This window comes from Nuphar pumila, chromosome 10 (genome assembly GCF_984573655.1).
Source record: "Nuphar pumila chromosome 10, dmNupPumi1.hap1.1, whole genome shotgun sequence".
Lineage (NCBI taxonomy): Eukaryota > Viridiplantae > Streptophyta > Magnoliopsida > Nymphaeales > Nymphaeaceae > Nuphar > Nuphar pumila.
The window spans coordinates 94,693,758-94,721,686 of record NC_143258.1 but is presented as its reverse complement, the minus strand read 5'-3'; the positions used below and the strand labels follow the sequence as shown (position 1 = coordinate 94,721,686).

The following is a 27,929-nucleotide window of genomic DNA, read 5'->3' as shown; positions in this document are numbered from 1 at the left end:
CACTAATCAGGCCTCAATTACTCCTATTGAAAATTGAATAAAAGCATACACCATGATGTGGAATGGATCCAAGATTTAAGTTGACCCTTTATATCTATATTTGATTTCATTCTATGATGTAGCATGGATCCAAGGTTCAACATGTCCCTTTCAAACTATATTTGATTTCATTCTGTTATTTTGGATATTTAATACACAGTTTCAATACACAGGTACGAATCCATGTATATGGTTTCTTAAGGGTTTAGTATGTTTTCGTGGACAACGTTTTCCCCTCTTTCTTTTGGTTTCTTTCTCTGTTTTCTTTTTTTCACTGTTTAGTTTTGCTAGGCTATAGAAAACATATGCTTTGATGCAGAAAACAAGCTGTGTTTTTTAAGGATATTCATGGATCCACCGATTCCTCCTAGCAGCCCATTTTACTGTTTTGTGGGAGTAAATCATGGAATATTCCACTAAATGCAAAATTACATCTATCAACAAGTATATCACAATTAAGATCATGATCAGATCTAGACCTCGCAATGTAACAATTATTAGTGTTCTAAGCAAAACTGTATCATAAAAAGATCAATATTTATTATACACCTCTTCAAATGAACCATGTCCATAGATCGAAATGAACAAGCCAGAAAGATACAAAGCATGTTCATGAGCGCACACATACAGAGAGAGAGAGCATTTACATTATCAAATTGAAAAAAAACTATCGATAAACATTCTTAATTGATGCTACTTGATGATGGCACTAAGGATAATTGGTGATGGAAGAAACATATGCAAAAAATGTAGATGTACTTAGAGTTGGTCTATAAACCAAAGGTTCATAAATCATCCTGCACAACTTCCTCTGCATCTTGTATTGGCCTTGGAGTGTTCAAATAATTCATCTGAAATAAATCATCCTGGAAACATAGTATGAAGTTTCCATTTCAATAAAAGGCAACTTCTTTAATTCCAAAAAGTTAGAAGAAACAAGGAAGAAACATAAGACACAAATGTACCAGTTCTTGTCTCTGTCTTCCAACTACCCTTTCTCTTTGACGAACAAAAAACTTTAATGACTGAAACCACAAGAAAAGGAAGGCATTTATTGAGCTTCTGTATCAATCAGGATGATGCATAATCAAAATGAAAATAGAAAGCATGACAGGAAATGGGAAAGGCAATTACTCCTCGTCTTTGGATTTCAATTGAACGTTCAAATGCTGTTTTCTTGGTCAAGAGGTTTTCTGGCAGTAACTTCAATGGGCGTCTGTAATTTTTCCCACGATAAATAATTATTGCATGGCCTTTTTGGAGTTTTTTTATGCCAACAAGTATTCCACCACTCTCAATTTCAAGCATCCTTGCTGTTTTCTCTACTTCATAGAATGTACGCTGCATTGTGATAACTTTCACAACTTCTCTGTGCTTCCAGTGCTGATGAATGCTCCCAATTACACCATCATAAACTCCACGCCTTCCTAAAGTTAGTAAAACTAAGATAAGAAACTATCATGACAATTGATTTAACAATTTTAAGAACTTGTAAGGTATATGATGGTGCAAGTTATTCGAAAATTCACACATGATCAACCAACACAGAACTATGAAGTTGGACACTTCAAAATGCTCAATGTACATCAATGCTGGTACTCCAGTGTGCTGTTTCTGAGTGCTGATAGGTGCTTTTGCACACACACACACAGGTTTAAGACAAACTTCTTTTGAAAAGCACAAGTCGTACCATCCACACACGTCATGCCATGTAGCCAGACCGCATCCATATGACAGCTACAAAATAATCACTTCCACACATTGTCACAAATATTGGTCTCGGCTATATCTCGGCAAAGCTATTTCACACAATAATATAGGTTAGGTTGATAAATCTTGGGAAAATCTTGGTGCTTAAAAAAATAAAAAATAAAAACTACAGAAATAAGTTATAAAATAACATGTTTAGATAATAAAATAGTACATGTATACAATATAATAAAAAGAAATAAGTAAAAAATATAAAAGGAAAAAATAAAAACATATTTCAGATATAGAAAACACAAAAAAAAATTAACAGTAACTAAAAATATGACAATATTATCATGATACTATTTCGTCAACAGCGCTCTAATTTTTTTTTGAAAATATCACAATATTTTACCTTTAAGATTGTTTACCCATTAAAAAGATAGATATAGGTGAAATTTTGAAAATATAGATGATATCTGTGACTATGCTTCCACATCAGAAAGAGGTGTTGATGGAAAAAATGACGAGTTGGGCAATATCCCTAAATATTTTGACAGGAGAATGATTTGGCAACAGCAAATATTCATATTGACCATTCCTCTTGATTTTGGAAAATTTTCAATTTATATGATAATACGCATTCAAAAGCAATTACTTCATAGGACGGAAAATGCGAGGAAAAATCTATCATATCAATCCATGATAGTAAATATTAGGACAGATTTTTGTCAAAAAAAATATGCCAAAAGTAATGTTGTTACCACAGTGTTCAAAATGGTCAAACAAAAATTACAAAATATTTATATTTTTCCAAACTGTATTGTCTTTTGTTCAAAGCAAGTGTTCTTCATAAGAACATAATCAGGCCATTAAGTATGCTCCTGCAAGTTACACAACTAACACAAAACATCACTCATCATAACAAGATAGATTCTAGTGTTTTCCAGCACTGACTTTCCAGAAACTGACACTAATAAATCAAATCCAAAATTAAAAGTGGACAGCTACATGCACTAGTGGACCTGAAAAAACCATGCCCCCAGCGTTTTTTGGCCATGCCAACCGTGATTATGGGAAGCCATTCTGGTAGAACACTAAAATATCCACTGACTTGTTGCCTTAGCGGATGGAATTTGGAAATTTGTTGACTATCCTATATACATAACTGCAGATCATGTCTGTAACTTATCTGTGTGTGCATTCTGTGACATTTTCCCTCTGAACCTGTTTTGTGAGAAGAGAAAGAAAAAGAAGAATAGAGGCTGCGGCTGTCACGATTTCATCTCACGATTTCAATAATGAAATCGTGACCTAGAACCATGTATTAATATGTGTTAGTGTACAATATGGGTCCGGGTCTGGTATAACATCTAGACCCAGAATGAAATAAAGACTATACATAATATGGACCCGGGTCTGGTATGATATCCAGACCCAAAAAATACAATAAACACACTTTTTTTCACCTCCCCTCAAGTTGATCATGGTCTTGAACAATGAACAACTTGCCTTTAAGCATCCAAAGACGATCTTTTGTCAAGCCCTTTGTAAATATGTATGCAACTTGTCTTTAAGTATTAACAAACTCAGGCTCAACCTTTTTTTCTTCAACTTTTTGTCTTACAAATGATGTACTGGATTGAATGACAAGTTGAGAGCACTTTGATTGTCACGCAGCAAGGTAGACCGAGAGATCGTTTCTCCCACTTCAGTTAGTAGATGACTGATCTAGGTGACTTCGGCAGTAGCGGCAGCCATAGATCTATACTTAGCCTCAGTGCTTGATCTAGCGACAACCTTTTGTTTTCTACTACTCCAAGAAACTAAGTTTCTTTCAATAAAGACACAATATCCTTAAGTAGATCTTCGTTCATCAGGATCCCCTGCCCAGTCTACATCACAATATACAATAAGTTCATGCACATCCTTGCCAGACGACCGTGGAGAATATATCAACCTGTCCCCAATGGTCCCTTTCAGATATCTGAGTATCCTCTTAACCGCCTCTATATGTCCAGTACGCGGTGCATGCATAAACTGAGTCACTTGATTGACTGAATAAACAATATCAGGACGAGTGAATGTGAGATATTATAACATCCCTATTAGACTGCGATACCTGGTGGGGTCCTCACACAGATCTCCATCATGAGTACTGAGTTTTTGGTGGAACACACTTGGAGTTCCTAGAGGCTTGCAGTCTTTCATACCTGCCTTGTTGAGAACATCTATGATATACTTGTGCTGAGTGAGAGTCAAGTCATGAGCCTGACTGTCAACTTCTACACCAAGAAAATAGCGCAAGGCACCAAGATCTTTCATTTTGAACCTCTGACCTGATAGGTTTTTTACTTCTTTGATGTGAGCTTCAGAGTTTCCTGTGATGACAATATCGTCAACATAAATTAATAATAGGGTAATCACATTCTGACTTCTAAAAACGAATAATGAGTGATCCAGTAGAGAACGTGAAAATCCATGCTTTTGAATCTCAAGTGAGAAGTTGTCAAACCAAGAACGAGATGTTTGTTTTAGGCCATAGATAGCTCTTTTTAGCCTGCACACATGGGTTTTACAGTTTTGCTCGTGATATCCATGGGGTTGTTCTATGTAGACTTCCTCCTTCAAATCCCCATGCAAGAATGCATTTTTCATATCAAGCTGACTCAACTTCCATCCATGTTCGACAGCCAAGGAAAGAATAATTTGAATCGTTCTCATTCTCACCACTTGGCTGAAGGTGTCATCATAGTCTTGCCCTACTTCTTGAGTGAAACCCTTTTGACACTAGTCTTGCTTTGTATCGTTCAATGGTTCCATCTGGTTTATACTTTATTTTGTAGACCCATTTGCATCCGACAACATTTTTATCAGGTGGTCTGAGAACAATTTCCTAGGTTTCACATTCATGTAAGGTTTGCATTTCATCATTCATGGCTTCTAGCCATTTGGTAGACGTGGGTGCTTGATAGTACATAATAGGATCATCTTCCTTATTGAAAGCAGTTAAAAAGAGCTGAAAATCCAAGGAGAAGTTGTTATAGTTGACCCACCTATCAATAGGACGTCGCATCCGATTGGATCTTCTGACCTTAAGAGTATGAGAGGAAGTACGATCAGCTGTTGGGGCACAATTTAGAAGGCTTGGCGCTGTCGTTCTTTGTCTAGTATAGGAAATGCCCTTGTATCTGCCTGGTACCGATGATGGTACTTCTTTCCAATTTTGTGATCCCGATGTACCAGTAGTCTCAAACATTTCTTCTTCCTACTGCACACAGTCTGGAGAACAAACTTCATTGGAATTAGCAAAAAGTTCTGAATTCAGCCAAGGATAATAAACTTCGGTTGTGTTAGGGGCTATGTCACATGGGTGCGGGTGCGGGTGCGACACGGGTGCGGCGCAATTTCAAAAATTTTGGACACGGGGACTCGGCTATATATATATATATATATATATATAGAATCAATAACATAGCAACAGAAAAAATTTATTAGCAATTTCATTGTCATTTATCAGTACATGAATATATAAAAATATCAAGTTTTTCAGTAGAGAAAATATGACTTGCATATGAAAATATACATCTTAGAGGAAGAGGACACATTCATGTTTCAGTTACCTTTGCTCTGGCTAAATCCTGGTTGTATTGTATTTATATTTCTTAAAATTGATAAATTGAAAGATATTTCAAGAATATAAAATTATGCATATACTGAAAGAAAGAACGCTCGTTATTCAGCACAGACCTGTCATCGGCAGAGAGAGGGGAGAGAGAGAGAGAGAAAAGAGAGAGAGAGAGAGAGAGAGAGAGAGAGAAGTTCCAGAGAGAAGGGGGGCAGTCACCCGTGACTGCCCTCTCATTCTATTAATAAAATGAGTGTATAAACCAGGGTACAAAAATACCCCTTAATAGAGTGTTAATATACATTATACACAAATTGGGTCTGGACCCGATCCATTATATAAATGGATCGGGTCAGACATATACAAATGACGTCTTCTTTTCAGCCTCCCTCAAGTTGTGCATGGTGTTGGACCATGAACAACTTGTTCTTCAGAAACCAAAATCTATCCTTTGTCAACCCTTTAGTGAGGATGTCAGCAACCTGTTCTTCAGTTGGCACATACATAGGCTCAATCTCCTTGTCTTCAACCTTTTTCCTAATAAAATGTTGATCTATTTCAATGTGCTTTGCTCGACTATGGTGGATGGGATTGAATGACATGTTGATGGCACTTTGATTGTCACACAACAACAGTGACCGAGAAATCGGTTCTCCCATTTCTGTCAGGAGATGTCTTATCCATGTGCCCTCGGCCGTGGCAGTGGCCATCGATCTGTATTCAGCCTCAGTGCTTGATCTAGCAACCGCCTTTTGTTTTCTACTGCTCCAGGATACCAAGTTTGGCCCAATGAAGCTGCAATAACCGGATACTAATCGTCGTTCGTCTGGATCACCCGCCCAATCAGCATCAGCATAAGTGACGATCTCATGGCCCTCATGGCCCTCATGGCCCTCGCCTAGATCTAACTCTCTTTTCTTGTATACCAACCCATCACCAACTGTACCCTTCAGGTAGCGAAGTATACGTTTGACTGCCTCCATGTGTGACATACGAGGTTCATGCATAAACTGGGATACTTGATTAACCGAATATACTATGTCAGGTCTAGTAAAAGTCAGGTATTGCAACATGCCAACTAAGCTGCGATACTTAGTGGGATCTCCACATATATCCCCTTCCTGTGAACTCAATTTCTGATGAATGACACTTGGAGTTGTTAACGACTTACAATCTGTCATGCCTGCTCTGCCGAGAATGTCCAACGTATATTTGTGTTGAGTAAGGGTGAGGGTATCATTTCTGTTATCAACTTCTACCCCAAGGAAATATCGCAGTTCTCCCAAATCTTTCATCTTAAATCTCTGATTTAATAACTTCTTCACCTGCTCAATGTGACTTTTACAGTTCCCTGTGATGATGATGTCATCTACATATATCAACAGAAGAGTAGTGGCTCCTTGTTCATTGTGAATAAATAATGAGTGATCCAGAAGAGACCGAGAGAAGCCATGCTGTTGTATTTCTAGAGAAAAACTGTCGAACCAGGAACGAGAAGCTTGTTTCAAACCATAGAGTGCTCTCTTTAACTTGCATACATATTTCTTTGCGTCTCGTTCTGCATATCCAGTGGGTTGTTCCATGTAGACCTCTTCTTTTAAATCCCCGTGCAGAAAAACATTTTTTGCATTCAGCTGGCTCAATGTCCATCCATGTTTAATGGCTAGACTCAACACAATGCGAATAGTCCCCATCTTAACTACAGAACTAAAAGTTTCATCAAAGTCTTGGCCTTCCTCTTGTGTGAATCCCTTGGCTACAAGTCGAGCCTTGTACCTTTCGATGCTCCCATCTGGTTTATATTTTATCTTGTACACCCATTTTGACCCAACAACATTTATGTTCAGTGGTCTAGGCACAATCTCCCATGTCCCACATTCATGTAAGGCCTCCATTTCTTCATTCATTGCTTCTACCCATCTTCTAGAGCTCGCAGCTTGATAGAACATGAGAAACTCATCCTCTTTGCTTATGGATGTCAAGAATAACTGAAAATCCAATGAAAATTTTTTATAACTTACCCACCTGTCAAGCGGATGTCGAATCCGTGAAGATCTTCTGATATCCATTTGATGTGAAACGGATGATCCAGATGGATCCGTATTCGTACAAGGAATGAATGAGGGCTCTTTCTCTCGCCGGGTGTACACAATACCCTTATACCTTGTTGGCTCCAAGTCATATGTGACAGTTTCCTCCGTTTGAGTCTCATTGGCTGAATACTCATGTGGCTCATTCTGACTGCAATTTTCTGGACATTCTACTGTACCATTGGAGAAGAGTTCTGAATTTAACCATGGGTAGTATACCTCAATGCTGGAGCTTGAGTTATCAGTATCCACCATAGTTGAATTAGTATCCTGATCAGCAAAGTTCATTTCATCAAAAATAACATTCCTTGATATTTTGACACGCTTACTCAGGGGATCATAACACCTGTATCCTTTGTAATCTTCTACATATCCTATAAACCTGCATTTCAAAGCCTTATCTTGGAACTTGTGCCTGAGTGAGCTATCAATGTGCACATAACAAACAGACCCAAACACACGTAATTCATGATAATCAGGTTGTATGCCAAAAAGAGAGAAGTATGGTGACTTATTTTCTAAGATACTCATGGGCAAGCGATTTATCACATGAACTGTGAAGTGGAAGGCCTCAGTCCATAATGATACAGGGAGATTGCTCCCGTGCATCATGCTCATTGCAGTCACAACAATATGTCGATGCTTCCTCTCAGCAATCCCATTTTGTTGAGGTGTATGAGGGCAAGACACTCTTCTCTTTATCCCATTATGTTGAAGAAAATTAACAAAATCACTCTAGGAGAATTCGCCTCCTCCATCACTGGAAATTAAGAATGTTGGTAGAGAAATGATTTTGAACAAAAGAGTGAAATTTCTGGAATAATCCAAAGACTTCTGATTTGTGCTTCATAAAAAATATCCAAGTATAACGTGAGTAACTATCAATGAAAATAAGATAGTATTTACTGCCAGAAAAAGAAGTAATTGGAGCAGGACCCCAGACATCTGAACAAATGACCTCAAATGGCCTTGAAGCTCTTTTATTAATGGAAGCAAAAGGTAAAGCATGACTCTTACATAGATGACAACTAGAACATTTTGTATCAACGACTTCTGAACTCAGACTGGACTTAGGAATAAGATTATTCATGACAAGTTTTTCAATGAAATGGCGACCACAATGGCCAAGACGACTATGCCAAAGTCTTGGCTTATTACTTTCAGAAACAGTAAATATAAAATCAGAATAAAAAACTTGACATTGGTGAGGCTTCAAGGATGAATAGTTGGAATGAATGGAGGAAGGATCTTCTTGAAAGATGTACATGTTGCCCCATCGTTTTCCTTCAGCGAATGTCCTCCTCGTGCGAAGATCCTTGACATAAACAGAAGAGGGAGTAAATTCAACTGAAGCATTAGCATCATCAACAAGTTTTGAGACAGAAACAATGTTCTTTTGAATATTAGGAGCATGGATGACACTTGGAAGTTTAAGAGAGGACTTTGACATGTGTATAATGGCATTTCCAGTATGTGAGATGGCATGATGGGATCCATCTCCTGTGACTATGCTATTCTTTCCAACATAAGGTGTAAGAGTCAAGAGTTTACCTACATCACCTGTAACATGAGTAGCTGCTCCGGAGTCGACATACCAAATTCCTTTGTCATTTTGCTTCATATTCAATCCTGCCAAGGCTGCCAACAGCAACTCTTTTACTTCTCCATCCTTTCTAGCCTCTGTTTGTGGAGCTTTCCTTTTGTTTTGAGGATTAAACCAACAATTTGCTTTAATGTGCCCTTTCTTGTTGCATAGGAAGCAGGTGAGAATGGGTCTTTGTCCCTGGATATTGGGTGTTGGAAGTATGCCACGACCTCCATAGTTATTTCTCCCTTGGCCTCCTTTTCCTCGAAAAGAATTTCCTCTTCCTCGACCATAACTCATTCCCATATCCAGCACATCTTGTGTTCCAGAATTCCCATGAGAGGCTTCAAAGGAACTTGTCAGATTCATCTCATATTGCAATAATTTCGCACGGAGATCTTCAAACTTTGAAAGTTCAGGTAAACATAGTAAGGTTGTCGTCATAACATGATAGTCTGGCCTCAATCCACTCAAAGGTTTGTACTTTATCTTTTTCACTGACAAGACACCCAACAACGGCCAGCTGATCTGTGATGCCTTTCATTTTATTCAGGTATTCCATAATAGACATGGAATCTTTCTTCAGCATTTGAAACTCTCGCTTAAGAAACATAATTCTTGCCTCAGAAATTTGTGAATATGTTTGAACTAACGTATCCCATAGTTCTTTTGCCGAACAATCATCAGGAAGAGCAATAAGGACCTCCTGTGAGAGAGTGGAAGTGATGTATGCCACTAGCGATTGATCCCTCTTCATCCAAGCAACATATTCTGGATTCTTGTGAAGAACAACAGATTGTTCTCCTTTATCGTCGGCTTTTTCTTGCGAAAGGAATTCTGGAGGTGGTGAAATCGATCCATCCAGATGACCAAAGAGGTCCTGACTCTTTATAAACGGGATGATCTGTCTTTTCCAGGTTAAGAAGTTACAGTTATTCAGTTTTTCAGAGACTAGTTGGCCGAGAAAACTTGAGGAAAGACATGAATTCCCATGAGTAAAATCCATTTGATGAATATGTTTGAACTGACACTTAGGTATGAAAAACAAAACACTGCTCAGCTAATATATGTAGATGATGACAGAGCACTCGACCAGTGAGAATACTCGGCTGACAGATGACAGAAATATTTTCAGATGAGGGAAAACATATGTCAACAGAGAGAGCAACAGTGATTAGCAAGGGACATTCAGCAAGCACTTCTTTTCAGAACCAACGAAACAGGAAACAACAGGGATTAATCAAAAGAAAATCACAGATTAACAGAAAAGGAAACACAGTGATCTGAAATGAAAAACAGATTCACGTTTAGCAGGGGACATTCGGCAAACAGTTCTTTTCAAAACCAACGAAAACAGAAAACAGCAGGGATTAACAAAAGAAAAACACAGATTAACAGAAAAGGAAACACAGTGATCTGAAATGAAAAGCAGATTCACGATGGAAGGAGTCACAAAAAGGAAAGAGGGAACCTGTTATCGTGGAAAGAGGGAACCTGTTATCGTGAAACCGAGGTCAACCAGCCTCGTTTAGATTCACACAGATTGTTAAGAAGAAACTGAGATCAACCAGCCTCGTTTAGATGTTCCCTGTGCCTTACGTTCCCAGATTCACGCTGATGGACAGAAAATGAGGCAGCCCACGCAGATCCACGCACCTGTGCTTTACGTTTCCAGATTCACGCTGTGCCTTACGTTCCCAGATTCACGCTCTGATACCATGAAAGAAAGAACGCTCGTTATTCAGCACAACCCTGTCATCGGCAGAGAGAGGGGAGAGAGAGAGAAAAAAAAGAGAGAGAGAGAGAGAGAGAAGTTCCAGAGAGAAGGGGGGCAGTCACCCTGTTATCATCGCAAAATTTTACTTTTGCAAATCAAACTGACCTTTGAAATAGTTTTTGAAAATAACTCGCCTCCGTTTTTAAAATGCGGGAAAATTCTGTAGAATGGGACTCGCCTGTCGGTACGAGGTTCAACCGTTCCTGCCACCTTTAACAGGGGTAATTGAACCAAGGATCAATCTTATGCTCTACTCTATTCAACTTGTCTAAATCATATTCTAATTTCTAAATGCACATAGAATCAGGCCTGTGCTATGAATTTTCAGAAAAATGCACATTTGAAAACATGATGTTTGATTTGAATGATTGAAATGTAGATCTTGGAAAATCGTGAATTGGGATTTTAAATATACTTCTGAAAGAAATAAAAATCGATTTTGAGGAATCCTTGACATTTGGTGAAAATCGATTCTGAGAGACTTGGTTTCTCTGAATTCAAACTTGGAAATTGAAATTCTAACTTAGAAAATTTGAATTTGGAACTTGGGAAATACTTGAAATATTCTTTGAAATTCAATGCTTTTGGGAAAATCGATTTTGCTATAAGACTTGGGAGATTTTGAGAAAATGAACTTCTTTGAATTGAAATTTGAATTGGAATTGGAAAATGCATGAAATGAATGAATATGGATTTAAGGAATTGAGAAATACTTTTTGTATTTTTGAGAAATGCAGTGCATTTTAAAGTTAGCCTAAGAGTGTAGGCTGAATGTGGCTAATGTAAAGATCATAAATCTAAGTATCATTCGTATTCTAACTATGGCCATAAATACAAATTCCACCAAGTTTATAAACTTCATAGAAGCTAGTGCATGTGCCATTCGTGTAGACCATGGTGAATTTGTAAAAATATGCATGAATCATCATCCATCACACATTAAAATTATAAAAAAAATAAACTATATGCAATGCAACCTAAGCTAAGCAGGAAATGTAAATTCTTATTCCAAAATTTAATTTAGTTTACATCACTATTGAAATTTAAATACATGAAAAAAAAAGTCTTCAATGTACCTGCAAAACTAGAAAACTTGGTTAATGAAAATATGTTGGCTTTTCTAGATTTATCCAACAATATCAGGAAATTGTGGGATTTTGCTAGATATAAGACTTTTTGCCATGATTCCCTTAAATCAAAATGATAAAGTATGAAATAAAATTAAATAAATAAGGAAGATAAAATATGAAATTTCGAAATTGGGGTCCAAATGACCAAAATACCCCTAATAACAAGACTATGGCCTTGAAATTAGGGTTTTTAGAAAGATATTTTGATAAAATGCAAGTTTTGAAGTTTAAATGAAATAAACTCAAACCAAATATGCTATGACATGATTAAAAATATGAAATTAGAGTTAGGGATTTCGAAATTTAGGTCAAATGACCAAATTGCCCCTGATAGCAAGACTATGGCCTTGAAATCAGGGTTTTTAGAAAGAGATTTTGGTAAAAACTTAGGTTTTATGCACTAAATGAAATCAAATGAGCACAAAGTTAAACCTAAAGCATCCTAACATGATTATGAACATAATAAAACCCTAAAAATATATGCTTATGCACGAAAATCCAATAATATCACAAAAACTGTGATTTTAGCAGTGTTTTTGGATCTTTCAGGAACCCGGTTTTGCAATTTGCTTAATTCAGCCATCAAATGGATTCCAAAATCCATAAAAATTGGTACCTGCACTTGTTATAACCCTAATGTCGAATTGGAATTATAAAAATAATTTTTTGACATTAAATTAATCCGAAAATTGCATTAAACCCTAAAAATATGCTATTTTTGACCTAATTCACCAACCAGTCTCAATCCAAGACCTGAACCAGGGGTCAAATCTCCATGGAAATTTATGAAATTTTACAGAGACTAACTAAGAAGAAAAACAGAGATTTACCAATTTACAGATCGGAAAAATCATCTCCGGTTAGGGAGAAACCCTTCCGGCAATCTGAGCTAAAATATATCACTCTTAACAGGGATTAAAACAGCTATTCTAGATTGAAAATACAGACATAAATAGCAATCCTAAACAAAAATCTATGAAATTTCAGTGGTGAATAGTAGACAGAAAAATAATAATACTCACTTTTTACAGATCTAAAATCGGATCTGTGGTTTGGGATTTATGACTAACACAAGTCTGATTAGGGTTTTGGTAAACCCTAACGAGCTTTAAATTTAAAAACAGATTCTCTAAAAGGGGAAAAATACTAAACAGTGATCAAAAAATCCGAAAATTTCACAGAAGACAGATCTACTCAATGTGAATCTATATCACTTTACAGATCTAAAATCGGATATAAGATGAGAGAAATATCATAACAGCAAGTTACCTTCTTGATTTTAACCACGATTTTAAAGCTTTAAAAACCCGATTTGATGTTTGATTTTTTTTACAGGGTTTCCGAGATCCAAAACCTCTGATTTTTCTACAGTAACTCAATAACTCATGCATGCATCACATATAAAAAAATCAGAAATAAACAATGAGTGCTTCAATCCGAAATAACATCATCTTTACTATTCTAAACCTAAAACACACAGAAATTTAAGAAACTTGAAAAACCATGCATTAACTAATGTAAATAAATAAAATAAACCATAAAACAGTAAATAAAACTTATTTCTATGCTATAGAACGTAAAACAAACATGAATAAACCATGAAAATAAATTAAAAACAGGGAATCAATGGCTGGAATTTGATATCACCTTTAAAACATAGATTTAACCCATTAAAAAGGGTAAATCATATATTTTATTGGTTAATAATGTAAAGAATCATATTAAAATTAATTCTAATGGATTAAAAATTCTGTAAATCATCCAAAACAGGGTTAGATCACCTTCTTGGATTGTTTTTGCTGATTCTTGATGGTTCTTGAGGTTGAATCCATGGTTTAATCTATGAAGGGGATGACACCAATGGCTAAAATTGATTTAAAACATGAAAAAGTATTAAATAAAACTAAAAAATATTAAAAATATTACCTTGGTGCTTGCAGCTGCAATGGAGGAAGGTGGAGGTGCTGGAGAGGAGAGAGAGGCCACGAAAATTTGAGAGAAAAGAGCCCCCCTTTTGGCCCCCCTTAGGTCCCTTTTTATAGTTTTTCAAAAGTCACTTAATTAGGGTTAATTAAGAGGTTTTTCATTTTTTTAGGACTCTTTCTAATAAATCCACTAAAGGCAACGATTTTTTGTGGTTTTCTAGCCTAGGTGGGACTCTAATTAATCCCTAATTAGCCCCTAACTAAACCTAGAAAACCCCCAAATGTGATGCCACTTGGCATCTTTCACATTTGGGTTTTTAAAACACCTTTAAAAACATTTAAAAACACTAGTTTTAAAAACTAATTTTCAAAATGAGTTTTCAAAATGGTTTTGACTCTTCTAAACCTCTAACACTAACCAAGACATCAACTAACCCTAGTCTAGCCCTGACTTACTCGAATATGGCGCCACCCCGAGTGGGCCCTACTTGAGTTTTTCAAAAAGTGATTTTAAAACTTGAAATTGAAGGAGTTTTCAAAAGATTTTCAAAAGTAAACTTAAAATTAGGATTTTTGAAATGGCATAAGGTCCTAACTGAGTTAGAATTCCTCTGGATATGATGCCAACTGAGTGGGCCCACATCGAATTTTGAACATTTTTGAAATAAACACTGAAAATGGCTTTGAAAAGGGGTTAAAATTAGTATTTGAAATTCAAGATCTTTGAAAATAGGATCTCAAGCGAACTGGAACTCCGGGTTAGAGTCCTGAACTCTTAGGACTCTGAGATTTTAGATTTTAAAAGCCAAATGAAAGAATTTTCAAAAGATTTTATCAAGAAATGATGAAATAAGTCAGAAAACACAGTCAGGGTTAGACTCCCAACTCGACCGAACTCTAAAATAGAGTCCTGAACTAACTGGACTCTGTGAAATGACCTAGATTTCGAAAACAAACGAAAAAGATTGAGAATGGAAGTAAAACAGACTTAAAAACCAGACTTCTGACCGGATTAGGACTCTGAGACAGAGTCCTGATCGGACTGAAACTTTCAAAAATTTGAGAAATTTGATGAATAGAGGCATGCAGAAGCGACACCATCTAAATGGGTCTCATCTGTGAATTGAAATCGATTAAAGTTTGAATTTGAAAGGAATCCAGATTGTGTTCTGAGAAAATATTTCGAAATACAAAGTCCTGGGGTTGGAAAATGACAGAGTATTGAATAAAAACCCAGGTTTTGAAATTGATTTTGAAATAAAGCTTTAAAATTCAAATCTGGATTGAATGTTTTGAAATAGGAGTGTTGGATCTCGAAAATGAGATGCAATGACATGCAATGCTATGCAGAATACATGCAATGATCTGTAGTGACTTATGAAATGGACAAACACTGGATGAGGGTGAAAATTTGGGGTGTTTACACACCCGTGACTGCCCTCTCATTCTATTAATAAAATGAGTGTATAAACTAGGGTACGAAAATACCCCTTAATAGAGTGTTAATATACATTATACACGAATTGGGTCTGGACCCGATCCATTATATAAATGGATCGGGTCAGACATATACAAATGACGTCTTCTTTTCATATACAACTACTAAGTATTGGTCCTGAACACTGAGAAACAACTTTCTAGTAGGCAGCTCAAGCATTTACGCTCATTTGAAGAATTTGCATAGTATCAAAAGAAGCACAATATATAAAACAAATCACCCCTAAGATAGATGGAGAGAAAGAAACCAGAAGCACCCAAACATGTATGTGCGTGTTGGTGTGTTTTGGGGGAGAGGTGGGGCAGATAAACATTAAACAAGCACTACATGAACCAGTCAAAGTATGTTTCTGTTTAATAAGTGTATACCCCATGAAAGCAGGGCCCACTCAAGCATGATATTGGTAGTGCACACCCTTCGCTGGAGGAATCACGCTTCCTCTTAAAGATCACACATCCCCAATCAAATGGATCAGAGTTGTATAGAGTGCAGTTGCATAGACTGTGCAATGCAGTCCGTGACTGTGCACAGTCACAGACTGTGTAGTTGCAATTGCATAGACTGGAGTTGCATAGACTGTGCAATGCAGTCACAGACTGTGCAACTGCATTGCAGTCTGGTTATATATATATTTTTTTAAAAAAGTTATATAAAAAATGATTTTTTTTGTCTTTCGTCTTAAAATTGGACATTTTTGGACTCGGACAAAGTTGACCTGAGTCCAAAATGTGGACGGACTCAGCCTCGACTCTTTGACCGAGTCCGACTCGGCGTTGACCGAGTCTGGGCCGAGTCCGAAGCCGCACCCGTGTCCGCACTCGTGTCGGGGCGTGTCGACTCGGGTGCGGCGCCTCCCTAGCCGAGTCTGTGTGACATAGGTTAGGGGACATATCCGTTGTTCCAGCTTTGTGATCAAAATTTTGCTTATCAAAGACAACATTTCTTGAAATTCTGATGCGTCCGTTGGCAGGATCATAACACCTATATCCTTTATAGTCGTCTGCAGATCCCACAAATCTATACTTTTGAGTCTTGTCATGAAACTTGTTTCTCAAGGACCGATCAATGTGCACATAACAAACACATCCGAAGGCACGTAAATCATGATAACTAGGATGAACTCCAAAAAGACAGTAATAAGGAGACTTATCTTCCAAAACAACCATAGGCAATCTATTTATCACATGTACGGTAGAATGAAAAGCTTTTGTCCACAGATTAATGGAAAGATTACTGTCATGGAGCATGCACATGGCACTTTCGACGATATGCCTGTGTTTTCACTCAGCAATCCCATTTTGTTGAGGTGTGTGTGGACAGAACACCCTTCTTCCTATCTCATTATTTTGGAGGAAAGAAATAAAGTCACTAGATGAGAACTCTTCACCTCCATCACATTGGAAGAATTGGATGGACTAAGAGAATTGATTTTTTACTAAGGAAAGAAAGTTTTGAAAAAAAAAAAAAACTTCGGACTTATTTTTTATGAAGTATATCCAAGTGTATCGGGAGTAACCATCAACAAAAATTAAGTAGTATCTACTTCCAGATCCAGAGGCAACTAGAGCAGGACCCCATACATCAGAACATATTATCTCAAAAGGCTATGAAGCTCTCTTATTAACAGAGTGAAACGGCAATACATGACTTTTGCATAAAAGACAACTGGAACACTTCTGACTTTTCTCATCCACATGGAGACTTTCTTTTGGAATGAGATTATTATCTCAATAAAATGACTCCCACAATGTCCTAACCGACTGTGCCATAGGAAAGGCTTATTACATTCAGAAATACTAAAGACATTTACAGAAGACAAAGAACACGACTCTAATAAAGACTTCGAATCCAGGTGAGTAGGGCGAACAGGATGACATGGAGCTTCTTGAAAGACATACATATTGTCTCGTCTCTTTCCTTCAGCGAATGTTTCCCTTGTGAGAAGGTCCTTGACCAGCACAGAGAAGGGAGTAAATTCGACTGAAGCATGATTATCATCAACAAGTTTAGAAATAGAGACAATATTTTTCTTGATATTGGGAGCATGAAAGACATCAAAAAGTTTAAGACATGGGAATGACAGATTTTCAATATGAGAAACAGGATGGTAGGATCCGTCTCCAGTGACAATCTTACTTTTGCCAAAATAAGGAATAGGTTTAGAAAGTTTACCTGCATCACCAGTCACGTGAGTTGCTGCTCTTAAGTCAATGAACCAGGTTCCTTGATCATTCTGCTTTAAATTCAATTCTGACAAGGCGGATATCAACAGATCTCTAATCTCTCCACTGTCTCTAATATTGCTGAACTTTCTTTTTGGTTTTGTCTGTGGAGTCTTTCCTTTATTTTCAGGATTGTGCCAACAATTCGCCTTGATATCCCCCTTTTGTTACAAAGAAAGCAAGTAGAGATAGATCTTTGTCCCTGAGCATGGGTCAACATATTTGGGGTGCGAAGCAAACCACGTACTTCGTGTCCATTTCACCCTTGTCCACCTCGCCCCCGTCCTCGACCATAAGTCACCCTTGTGGCAAAAACTTCTTGAGAATTTGCATGAGCGTGGATTCCTTCAAAAAATCCCTTTAGAGTCATTTCATACTGAATTAATTTAGCTCGCAACTCATCAAAAGTAGGAAGGGCAGGTAAGCACAACAGTGAAGTGACGATCATGTTATAGTCGGATCCCAATCCACTCAGAGTTTGTTACAACATATCATTGTCACTCACTGCACATCCTATAACTGCAAGTTGGTCTGTGATAGTCTTCATCTTGTTTAGATATTTCATGATGGTCATGAAATCTTTTCTCAGCAGCTGAAATTCCCTCTTGAGAAAAACCATCCTCGCTTGTGAAACTTGTGAATACGTCTGAACCAATATCTCCCAAAGTTGCAGGGTTGTACAATTATCAGGAATTGCAACAAGAACCTCTTGAGACAAGGTAGATGTAATGTATGCAACTACTAATTGGTCTTTCCTTTCCCAGTTGAGATATTCTGCATTTTTGACATACACAATTGAACTTGCCCATTTATCATCTTTCGCTTCTCTCGCAACAAATTCTAGTGGGATTGGGGTGGTTCCATCCAAGTGACCTAAGAGACCTTGGCTTCTTATAAAAGGAATGATTTGTCTCTTCCAAATCAAGAAGTTTGAGGTGATTAACTTTTCGAAAACAAGTTGATTGAGGAAACTTGAAGAAAGACTCGATTGAGAAGAATGAGAATCCATGAAGGAAAAAGAATTGAACAAGGATATTCGGGTGTTCATGAAGTGCCCAGTCTACTGCCAAAGAGGTTTGTTGGTCGCGCCCCCCCCCTTTTTTTTTTTGGAGCTGAGCAACCTTCGAGAAACTAGCGATTAGAGACTGTCAAATTCAAAGAGAGATCAGATCTGAATTTTCCCGTGAGACATGATTTTTTTTTAGAATACAAGGATAAGAATTAGGATATTTAAGAGATTCATGATTCACGTGATGATTTAGAGATTCACGTTAGGGATTCACGTGAGATGTGAATTCTCCAGGAAAGAAACGAAAAGAGATGAAGAGAGATGAAGAAAATTGAAAGTGAAGAAAAACGAGAGAGATGAAGAGATCTCAAACCTCTGGTTGCACCTTTTGGAAGCCCCCTTCATACCCTAGGTGGATCTCTGCTTTGATACCATGTGAGATTTTCCCTCTGAACCTGTTTTGTGAGAAGAGAAAGAAAAAGAAGAATAGAGGCTGCGGTTGTCACAATTTCAATAATGAAATCGTGACCTAGAACCATGTATTCATATGTGTTAGTGTACAATATGGGTCTGGTCTAGTATAACATCCAGACCCAGAATGAAATAAAGACTATACATAATATGGACCCGGGTCTAATATGATATCCAGACCCAAAAAATACAATAAACACACTTTTTCACATTCAAGCATGAGTCTTCATATGTGTGTGCATGCCAACATGAACAGATCCAGTGTCCTTTTATGATTTTATCAAACAATAAAAATCAGCAAATCCACAGATAATGTGAAAACGTGAACCTGATAGTGACAAATGCAACGCTGCATGCATGCACATGCAGAGCGTGCGCATACATTTCCTCAACAGATAGGTTCTGAGCATGGTGATCACCATCATGTATGCTTGAACTCAGACAAAAGGAGTCAAGGCTTTTCCTAAAGCATTATCCGTGCTTTTAGTGTCTTAAAACAGCTGAGGAAATATGTTCATGCACCATTCTGGGGAAATGGAAGGGAAAAACATTGATCTTCATATGCATAAAAAATAGATCTAGAATTTTGAGCAAAGCCAAGATCCTGCATTTTGAGAAATACAGACTTGCCTTCTGACATATACCAATTATATAATGTATAATCCTTGTTTAACCATTCTTGGAAGAGTTTGTCACATTTTAGTAAAACAGATAAACTTAAGATTCTAATAAACTTTAAACTCAAACACAACATTCTTTAAGAAACAAGGATTTTCCAATGATCAACCAAGAACTTGACACGCTTTGAAACTTACAATTGTTTTATGTATCTAAATGAACTTATTGTAGGTAAATCTATTCCCAATTTAAAAAACATAAATGCAGTTGGGCAACTGTCACTTTAAGCTACTGAACTACAACACAACAAAATTAATACGTAATTCCTGAATGATGCATAAATATACGTACATATACTTTCATCTAAACAGAAACAACAAAAGGAACACATCCATGGCACGAACAGATCCACATGCAAAAGATAACATCAGCAGTCCTTACCAAGTAACAAGATTTCATCCATTTTTAACCCAATCTTGCGGAAAGATTGCTTTTCTTCTTCAGTTATCACTTCCAAGTCTGCTTCTTGCTCTGCTGGCCTCCAGGCTGAATTAAGCTTTGCAAGTTTTGCCTCTGATCTGTTCCACTTATAATTAAGCTGTGGAGAAGAAAATATAGAAAGCTTAGTTTTACAAATCCAACTTCTGAAATGTTTTAGAGCACCCAAATCTTACAATTTTAAGCTTGTGTTCTTGTTTTCTTAGTTCCTTCTCCAAGTGCTCCTTTGCAGCTTCAAGTTGGGCTTTGCACTCCCATGTTTCATTTTCTACAGGTCCATATTTTTCTTTAATATTTTGAAATTCTGAAAATGATCCAATACTGCTGGAGTAAGGTGCTGCTACATTCATCGGGTTAAATGATTGACTTGCCACTGTCCGTGCATTTTCTTCTTCTATGTACAGGCTTTTAAGCTTCGATTCTCTTTCGTCAAGGGAATTTGCAACTACATGGGGAATAAAATCCTTTCCTCTGTAGAGTAAGATAAAGAACTTGTTGCGTAGAATCAAAACACCTCCTGTAAGATGCTGCATCCATTGGTATAAATTTCTGTATCAAGAACCTAAAGGCTCAAATCCTGAAGAGTGATTTATCTGTACAATTGCCAAACAGATCCTTCATATAAATTCCAATCATGTTTTAAAAAATGGCTACAAACTGAAAATATTGAGAGAAGCCTTATCTTCTAAATTTACCTAATCATTTTTAATAAAAACAACAAGAGGTTAAACAGAGAAAAAATGCCTGCTAATTACACAAAGACTGCAAAGGCTACAGTAAGAAATTAGTTTTTAGGTCAAAAGTGCTTGCTAGTGAAGGGTGTGGCCAAATACCACAGGGTGGTCAAAACGTAAAGATATGTCCAGCCTACACCTTCAGAACCCTTTCATCTACACAGTGGCCTTTACACCTAAGACCCTTGTCATGCCTGTGCTCCATTGCTCCAACTCCTTATGCAGGTACCTTAAAGATGATGGCTTGCGTCCCGTCAAAAGACATGCTTCACAAGATTCAAGAATGGCAAAGTACCCTCTAAGGCTTTTCAAGTACTGGTCCAGCATTATCTTCCATCAGAAGAATGGAATGGAAAAGGTTAAGGTTCAAATTTACTATTTTATCATCAAATGTTTAATTATTTTGAAAGAATTAGAGTGATTTTAAAGTTATTAGAAAGGTAGCATGCACACACACACACACATGCATGAGCATGCGCATGTGCACAAGCATGCATGCACACACACATGTGCATGTGAGTGCCACACACACATGTGCACGTGAGTGCCACACACACATGTGCACGTGAGTGCCACACACCCATGCATGCATGCACACACACACACATGCTTGCACGCTCGCAAACATGCACACACAGACACAGACACCCCTATGCACACACAGACACACGCACATGCATGCACGTGTGTGCGCACACGCATGCACGTGTGCACTTGTACACACACACACACACACACACACACACTATATCGTTATGAAGAAAAGGAGTGCATCTACTGTCAACTGGTAGTACTGACCAAAACAAGGACTTTTATGATTTGCTTGCTTAAGTGTATGACCCTGTTGAGTTCTAGGGACTCCAAGTTAAGCTTTTGATCTTTAGTTTCTCATTGCTCTTAGATTGATTTAGCATGCAGAATAACTGAACCTAGACCTTTGTGGATGTGTTGTCTTAGCCTATCCTTGTCCTATACCAGATTTGGTACCAAAGTTTGCCCTACACTACTTCCATGTTTTAACATCTATTAATGCTTAGTTCCCTTTAATTTTTTTGAAGCCCAAATGCTCCTTTTTCATAAAAGCAGGTCTTAGAATCACATTTTTTTAGCCCAACAAGAGGAGAAACAAAAGACAAACTTAGAACACCATAATTGAGACAAGCATCTGAAAGCAGAGTAAGTTCCTTAATGTTTAACCAACATCTAAAAGCTATGTCACATGGGTGCGGGTGCGGGGATTCGGCACTTCCAGAAAACCTGGGTGCGGGGGTGCAGCAGGGGCAAAAATGTAAAATATATATATATATATATATATATATATATATATATATATATATATATATATATATATATTGTATAGTGTATATGTATGAATGTATGGTAGCTGTTAAGGTCCATGACATTTATGCATGTTAGCACGTTCACCCCAAAGATGAAAGTGATGAGTTGTGGAGCCTGATTCATTGTTTTTGCCCTTGCAGGAAGGGGGGTCCGGGGGCTCCCCCCGGCGCGGGTCCCTGGGTGCGGTCAACGCACCCAGGGTTGGGTTGACCGCACCCGGTGCCGCACCCGGTGCCGCACCCGCACCCGCGTCGAGTCGCGTCGACGCGGGTGCAGCACCCTGCTAGCCGAATCCCTGTGACATAGACTATAAGGCAAAAGACAAGCAAATCAAGATCCATAGCTGGGCAAAGATGTGTGCATTAGTTGATAACTAGTTGTATAAGGCTTCAAATCTTTTCTTTTAAACCTTGATGGAGTTGGTTCAAATAGTATTTCCTTGGCTGATTTTCTCAAAACCTATTCAAAGAATTAGTTTATATTACCCTACAGTCTTATATCAAGGGATGATTGAAGAAACAACTTTACACATTGATTTCTATGCATGTCATCCTCATCACCATTATGCTATTAACAAAATCATGACAAAAGAACCTCATATTAACAAAATTCTAGCTTCAAGGATCTGTATCCCTTATTCAGTTTTCATTTTCATTGTGTTATAGTATGCAGGATGTATGTGTAAAAGTAGCCAGCACAATCCTTATCCAGTATCCCATTTAAGTTTCATACTTGCAGAAAAACTTATCTTTCAGGACTCTTTTGTGCACTATGTTTACCTTGAGTTCCTCTGCCATTTGTTCATTGTTAGTATTTGGAATTCCCCATTTTACTGCAATTTTTGCAATGAGACTTTTCTCCCATAACTTCAAAATGGCTTCAGCCAAGCCTTGAAGCTTTGAATTTCTTCCTAAAAAACATAAATACATATAAATTGTCACATTATTCATGTAAATCACATCATACTAGCTATCACAATTATCAAATATCATGTCCCAACAGCATAGCCCATGAACTTCAATAAATATTTAAGAGCGAGAAGTTTTCAAGAAATCAGTAGCTGGACAACATGCTGTATACAGAGGAATAATTACCAAGAGCAAAATGAGTTGGCAAAGTCCGGGCAATCTTTCGTAAATATGTCAGCTCATCATCTGTCAAAGTAGGCCTCACGTGAGGGGGACAGCGCCTCAATGGTGTCATAAAGCCAGGAACTACTTCGGGTAACAGGTCAGCATCTACAGGCAGAGGCTTGGCCCACCACCAGTCAACAAAACGAGGCCCTAACCCATCCAATAATCTATCAGCTTCTCTCTCAAATAGTGTTCCACTAATTGGTGGAACAAATTTAGGTCTCTCTACAACCAATGCAGCCAGAGAAGTATCCTTTCCTCCAGTATTTGTATCTGATACTGCATCCACAGCATCAGACTCCGTTTTTTGAGAAGTAGATATCTTAAAAGCGCCATTTGTCTCACACTTTTTCCAAGCATGAAAAGGCAATGAAGCACCTGCAGTTAATGTGGCAGCTGGATGATAGTTGCAGCCCCTGTAAACAACAAGCCTATCTTTCTTGATCCAGATAACAGTACCACCAGTCTTTGTCTGCATGGTAACCAAAAGAATATAGCAACCAACATAGTATAAGCCCATAAACCAATTGGCAATAAATATTACTTTATCAGCCTCTAGTATCCACGTAAAGTAGGCAGAAAAAATCAAGTTAGTTGGGTTACAATTGCTGACCAGGAAGAAAAGAGAAAAGGTTGGGAAATTCATTCCAGTCGGCTTTGTAGAGTTTTGAGGCAATGTGAAGTTTGGGAATGGGCATTAGGGAGCGATCTGCGATTTTGAGGAGGAATACAGAGGGATATTTTCATTTTGTTCAATCATTAGAAACACCTTAGCAAGTTTCCCTTCAAAAGGAGATAGTTTAAAAAGCCTCATCTTGGAGTCACTTCTTTTCTCAAAAACACCCAACTCTCTCCACAATCTCCCATATGCCCCCAGCCAAGCAGAGCCTAGAAGACTTAATAATACAAATTTGTTTCAAAAATAAAAAACTAAATTCAAATTTTCCATGATGGAATAAAAACATCAGCACAAACAAAGGATCCATTTGTAAAATTTTGTCAAAAATAAAAAACCAATATCATATTTTTCAAGTCAAAATGAGAGAGTATATTATGTTTGACTTTAATCTGAGTTACCCTTCTAAGAAGATTACAAATAATCAACATCAGTACAGAATCCATGGGTCACCATGCAACCAAAATTTAGAGTTTTATATTGTGTTTATATCTCTAAAAATACTTGTTTTCCCATCAGTAGTTGTTAATAGTTGAGCAGTGGCGTAGCTAGGATTCATGTGAGGGGGGAGGGGGGGGGGGGGCAAACAGGGGTGTAGCAAAAAAAAATGGTGTGTAAGAGTATATTATGTTTCAAGTCAAAAAAAAAAATTGAGATAAAATAAAAAATGACTGCAATTATTAATAAAAATCTATTTCATATGGACAAATCAAACTATTTGCTGCAGTCAGGGCTGGGGCTGGGCTAGGACTGAGCTTAAAAAAAAAAAATTAACTGTTTGGTTGAGACTTCTTATAGCTTGAAGCACATACAGAAAAAGTATTTTAAACCATATAATTATTAGAGTAAGAAATTGGTTCAATAAGGGATACGTGAAGCATGCAGCAAGAAATGAGTGTTTAAGAAATGCTTTAATGTCTGAGCCGTGAAGCATTTAGGAAACATAAGGGGAAGTGAATAAGAAGTGACAATGCAAGAAAGTAGGAACATATTTAATAAACAAAAGAAGATAAATGTTGTGCTTTTAATCAAATGCATCCTTTAAGCTCTCTTTTTTATCAAAAACAAAATCACGTAAACAGGTTATAAGAAAAAGGAAACCAACAACTCTTCTAACATCAAATGTGCATTTCCAACGCCACAGAAGTTCATTTTCATATTAAGAAAAAGTAAAATTTCCATTCACAAACAACAAGCTTCTCATAAAATTTTGGAGGCATGCAAGAAGCCCATGGTTTCATGCTTCCGAAGCATGCTTCCTTGGAAAGGAGCTTCCAATACTTTTAAAAACTACTGGTTAATTGAAGACAGAAATTCGCAATAGAGGAACAGGAAAAGGCTAAAAAAAAGGATAGGAAATAGGAGCATCATTGGCATCAGAAGCCAAGCTGCCAAGTAATAACATGTTACCAAGTTATGCTCCTCCGTTAAGTAACGTTTATAAGCTGTAGGTATAAAGAGGGCAGCTCAAGAGAAGTTGAGGCCCTAGGCGAAGCCTCCAAATGAGGCCCTAAATTTTTTTTTCATTGTACATAAAAATTCTATTATTTATTAAAGGGGTTGCACTTTTTTTTCTTATATTCTTAATATCCTCCATATTTACTAATTGGGTACACACACACACACAGATATATATATATATACTGTTTTTTTTTCATTGCACAAAAAATTCTATTATTTATTAAAGGGGTTGCACCTTTTTTTTTCTTAAATTCTTAATATCCTCCATATTTACTAATTTCAACATCCCTTATGAAGGTAAAACCGCACTTCAAATGGAACTATTGTCCCATTGGAGCATAAAATTGGAAAAACAGACTCTAAAAGACTCATAAAATCATGTAATGGGATAATAGTGCTTTCTTTTCCTAAAATCACATAAACAGAACAGCATTTTCAATACAGTGCAATAAAGACGATGCAAATAGACACCATCAAACTAGATTAACAAACTCACACAAAACAAAATTTTCCTCTCCTAATTCAATCAGGAAAAGACAAAATGTCCTATATGCACCTGGAGTGAAAGGCAAGTTAGCTTTGTAAACTCCTTTCCTATAATAGACATTAATAAAGTTCACTCCAATTGTTTTATTTTTCACACGTATCTCCCCTTCCAATTTTTATGAGATTTGAGGCACCTCCATAATAGGAAGCCCTAGGCGGTGGCCTCCAATCTCAAAGAGGCCAGCCGGCCTTGGCTCCCCCCGCACTTCACACAGTTCTCGTGCTCATACAGCCCCTACGCATGTCTGCACGCAGTTCGATAATACATTAGGGGCGGCTCAAAAGAAGTTGAGGCCCTAGGCATATTTCATTCCATATTTCTCCATATATTTTTTTTCATTGGAGGCCCTCGGCATGTGAAATATAAGCGTTATATTTTTTTTCCTTCGAGGCCCTCGGCATGTGAAAATGAGGATCCTAAAATGAACCAAGAGGAATTCAAATAAAGAGAAACGAAAAAAAAAGGGCAATCCCATAGCCGTAATTGAAGTTCTGAATAAGGCCAACCTCAACAATCTCTCTAGCTCTCTCCATGTTGCGGCACAATGGCACATCGAATTTCACCATAGCGAGTTCCCCCTTCTTCCAAACCCTCCGTATCTCATCAACCACCTCCTGAGTCACCCCTGCCTTCTTCGCCTTGACCCACCTCTGCATCTCCACAGCGTCGTCCCGCAACCTCGACAAAACTGTCTCCGGAATCCCCAATTTCTCAGAAGTTAGTCCCAAATCCTTCTTCACCCTCCTCCTGAAAACGAGCCTCTCGGCTCTCGCCCATGGCAATCTCACATTCAATCCCGAATTCGCGTCCCGTTCGATCCCGCTCATCCTGTTCTCCAACCTCTCGGCGAATTCGCCGATCGTAGACTCACCCCCATCTTTGGAGCCGACCTCAATCGCAGATATATCGCTCTGCAACTGATCCCTCTCATGAACCTCGCCGAGTTTCGTCACCCTCTGTATTATCTTTCGCATCGCCTGCCTCCCTCTGCCTCCCCGAACGCCCGCTGTCAACAATCGGACGCTGTCGTCTCCGAGTTCCTTATCCCTATCCCTTCCCTTCTTGGAGAGGTCCAGAATCTCATCGACGGGGAGCACAATTGGGTCATTCATCCACGGCGCGGTCGGCATCCTGACCATAATCTTGCCACCACCATCCTCCGATTTCAAGGGATTGCCCAGAAAGGAAGAGAAAATGGAGTCGCTGGGGATTCCCTTCGGATCGTCGGCCGTTTTGGAGATGGGAGGAAATGTGGGTTTCTCACCGGAGACAGGGAGAGAAAATTTGTTGGTATTAGAGAATTTGGTGTTTCGAACGGTGGCTGGTGAAAGGGAGTTCAGAGAAAGGTGAGAAAGAGTGGAGGAATAGAAGCTTTTGGAAGAGAGAATTGAGGGAGGAGGGAGACGCATAGGAGGCACAGAGACCACCTTCATTGAGCTAGGAGTAACAAGAAGAAGAAGAAGATGAAGATGATGAAGAAGAAGAAAAGCAAGAAGACGACTGAGTCTTACGAACCAGACGAGGAGGTATGATACTGCTTTGCAGTTTAAGCCATGGAGAAAAGCCAGAGAGCACCACCAAACTCTGTTGTGTGTGTACTCACTGAGTGGTAACTACTGAGAATCAAGCTCTTAATCTGCTGCTTCCAGAGAGGGGTAAGGGATAAAATGGGGTTTGGATATTGGAACCAGATCCAAAATGGATCCAACCCATATTGTAGGGTAGAATTGCACTTAAATAGTTAAATTAGCTTCCATTTAGTTTGTTTAGTTCTCAAGTGGTTGGCCATGACTGTGACTGCTTATCACAAAATTCTGAACTCAAGTTCACTGTCCTTTCGGATAAGTTTGTTTTGATA

The 27,929-nt window shown here is 37.9% G+C and overlaps 1 protein-coding gene across 2 annotated transcripts; it reads right to left on the bottom strand.

The window, feature by feature from the left end:
- Window positions 1-530: 530 nt before the first annotated feature.
- CRS1 (maize chloroplast splicing factor-like protein) lies at window positions 531-27,652 on the bottom strand. 2 transcript variants are annotated; one of them, XM_090019362.1, is made up of 9 exons: window positions 26,578-27,648; window positions 23,766-23,859; window positions 23,349-23,666; window positions 23,034-23,164; window positions 20,356-20,706; window positions 20,123-20,279; window positions 1,174-1,466; window positions 1,005-1,064; window positions 531-905 (listed from the first exon to the last, which is right to left on the bottom strand). In XM_090019362.1, exons 1-9 carry the CDS (start codon window positions 27,502-27,504, stop codon window positions 825-827), a joined length of 2,412 nt encoding a protein of 803 aa, XP_089875488.1. In that variant the 5' UTR covers window positions 27,505-27,648; the 3' UTR covers window positions 531-824. The 2 variants fall into 2 exon arrangements, with proteins under 2 accessions (XP_089875488.1, XP_089875489.1); XM_090019363.1 differs by having other exon boundaries at window positions 23,349-23,859; window positions 26,578-27,652.
- Window positions 27,653-27,929: the final 277 nt, after the last annotated feature.

Excerpts from the sequence above, each read along its gene's own strand:
- CRS1 (XM_090019363.1), bottom strand. The coding sequence starts at position 27,504 with ATGAAGGTGGTCTCTGTGCCTCCTATGCGTCTCCCTCCTCCCTCAATT. Across the intron at positions 1,467-20,122 it reads GGATGAAATCTTGTTACTTG|GAAGGCGTGGAGTTTATGAT; the intron begins GTAAGGACTGCT and ends TACTAACTTTAG. Across the intron at positions 1,065-1,173 it reads TTGAAATCCAAAGACGAGGA|TCATTAAAGTTTTTTGTTCG; the intron begins GTAATTGCCTTT and ends TTGTGGTTTCAG.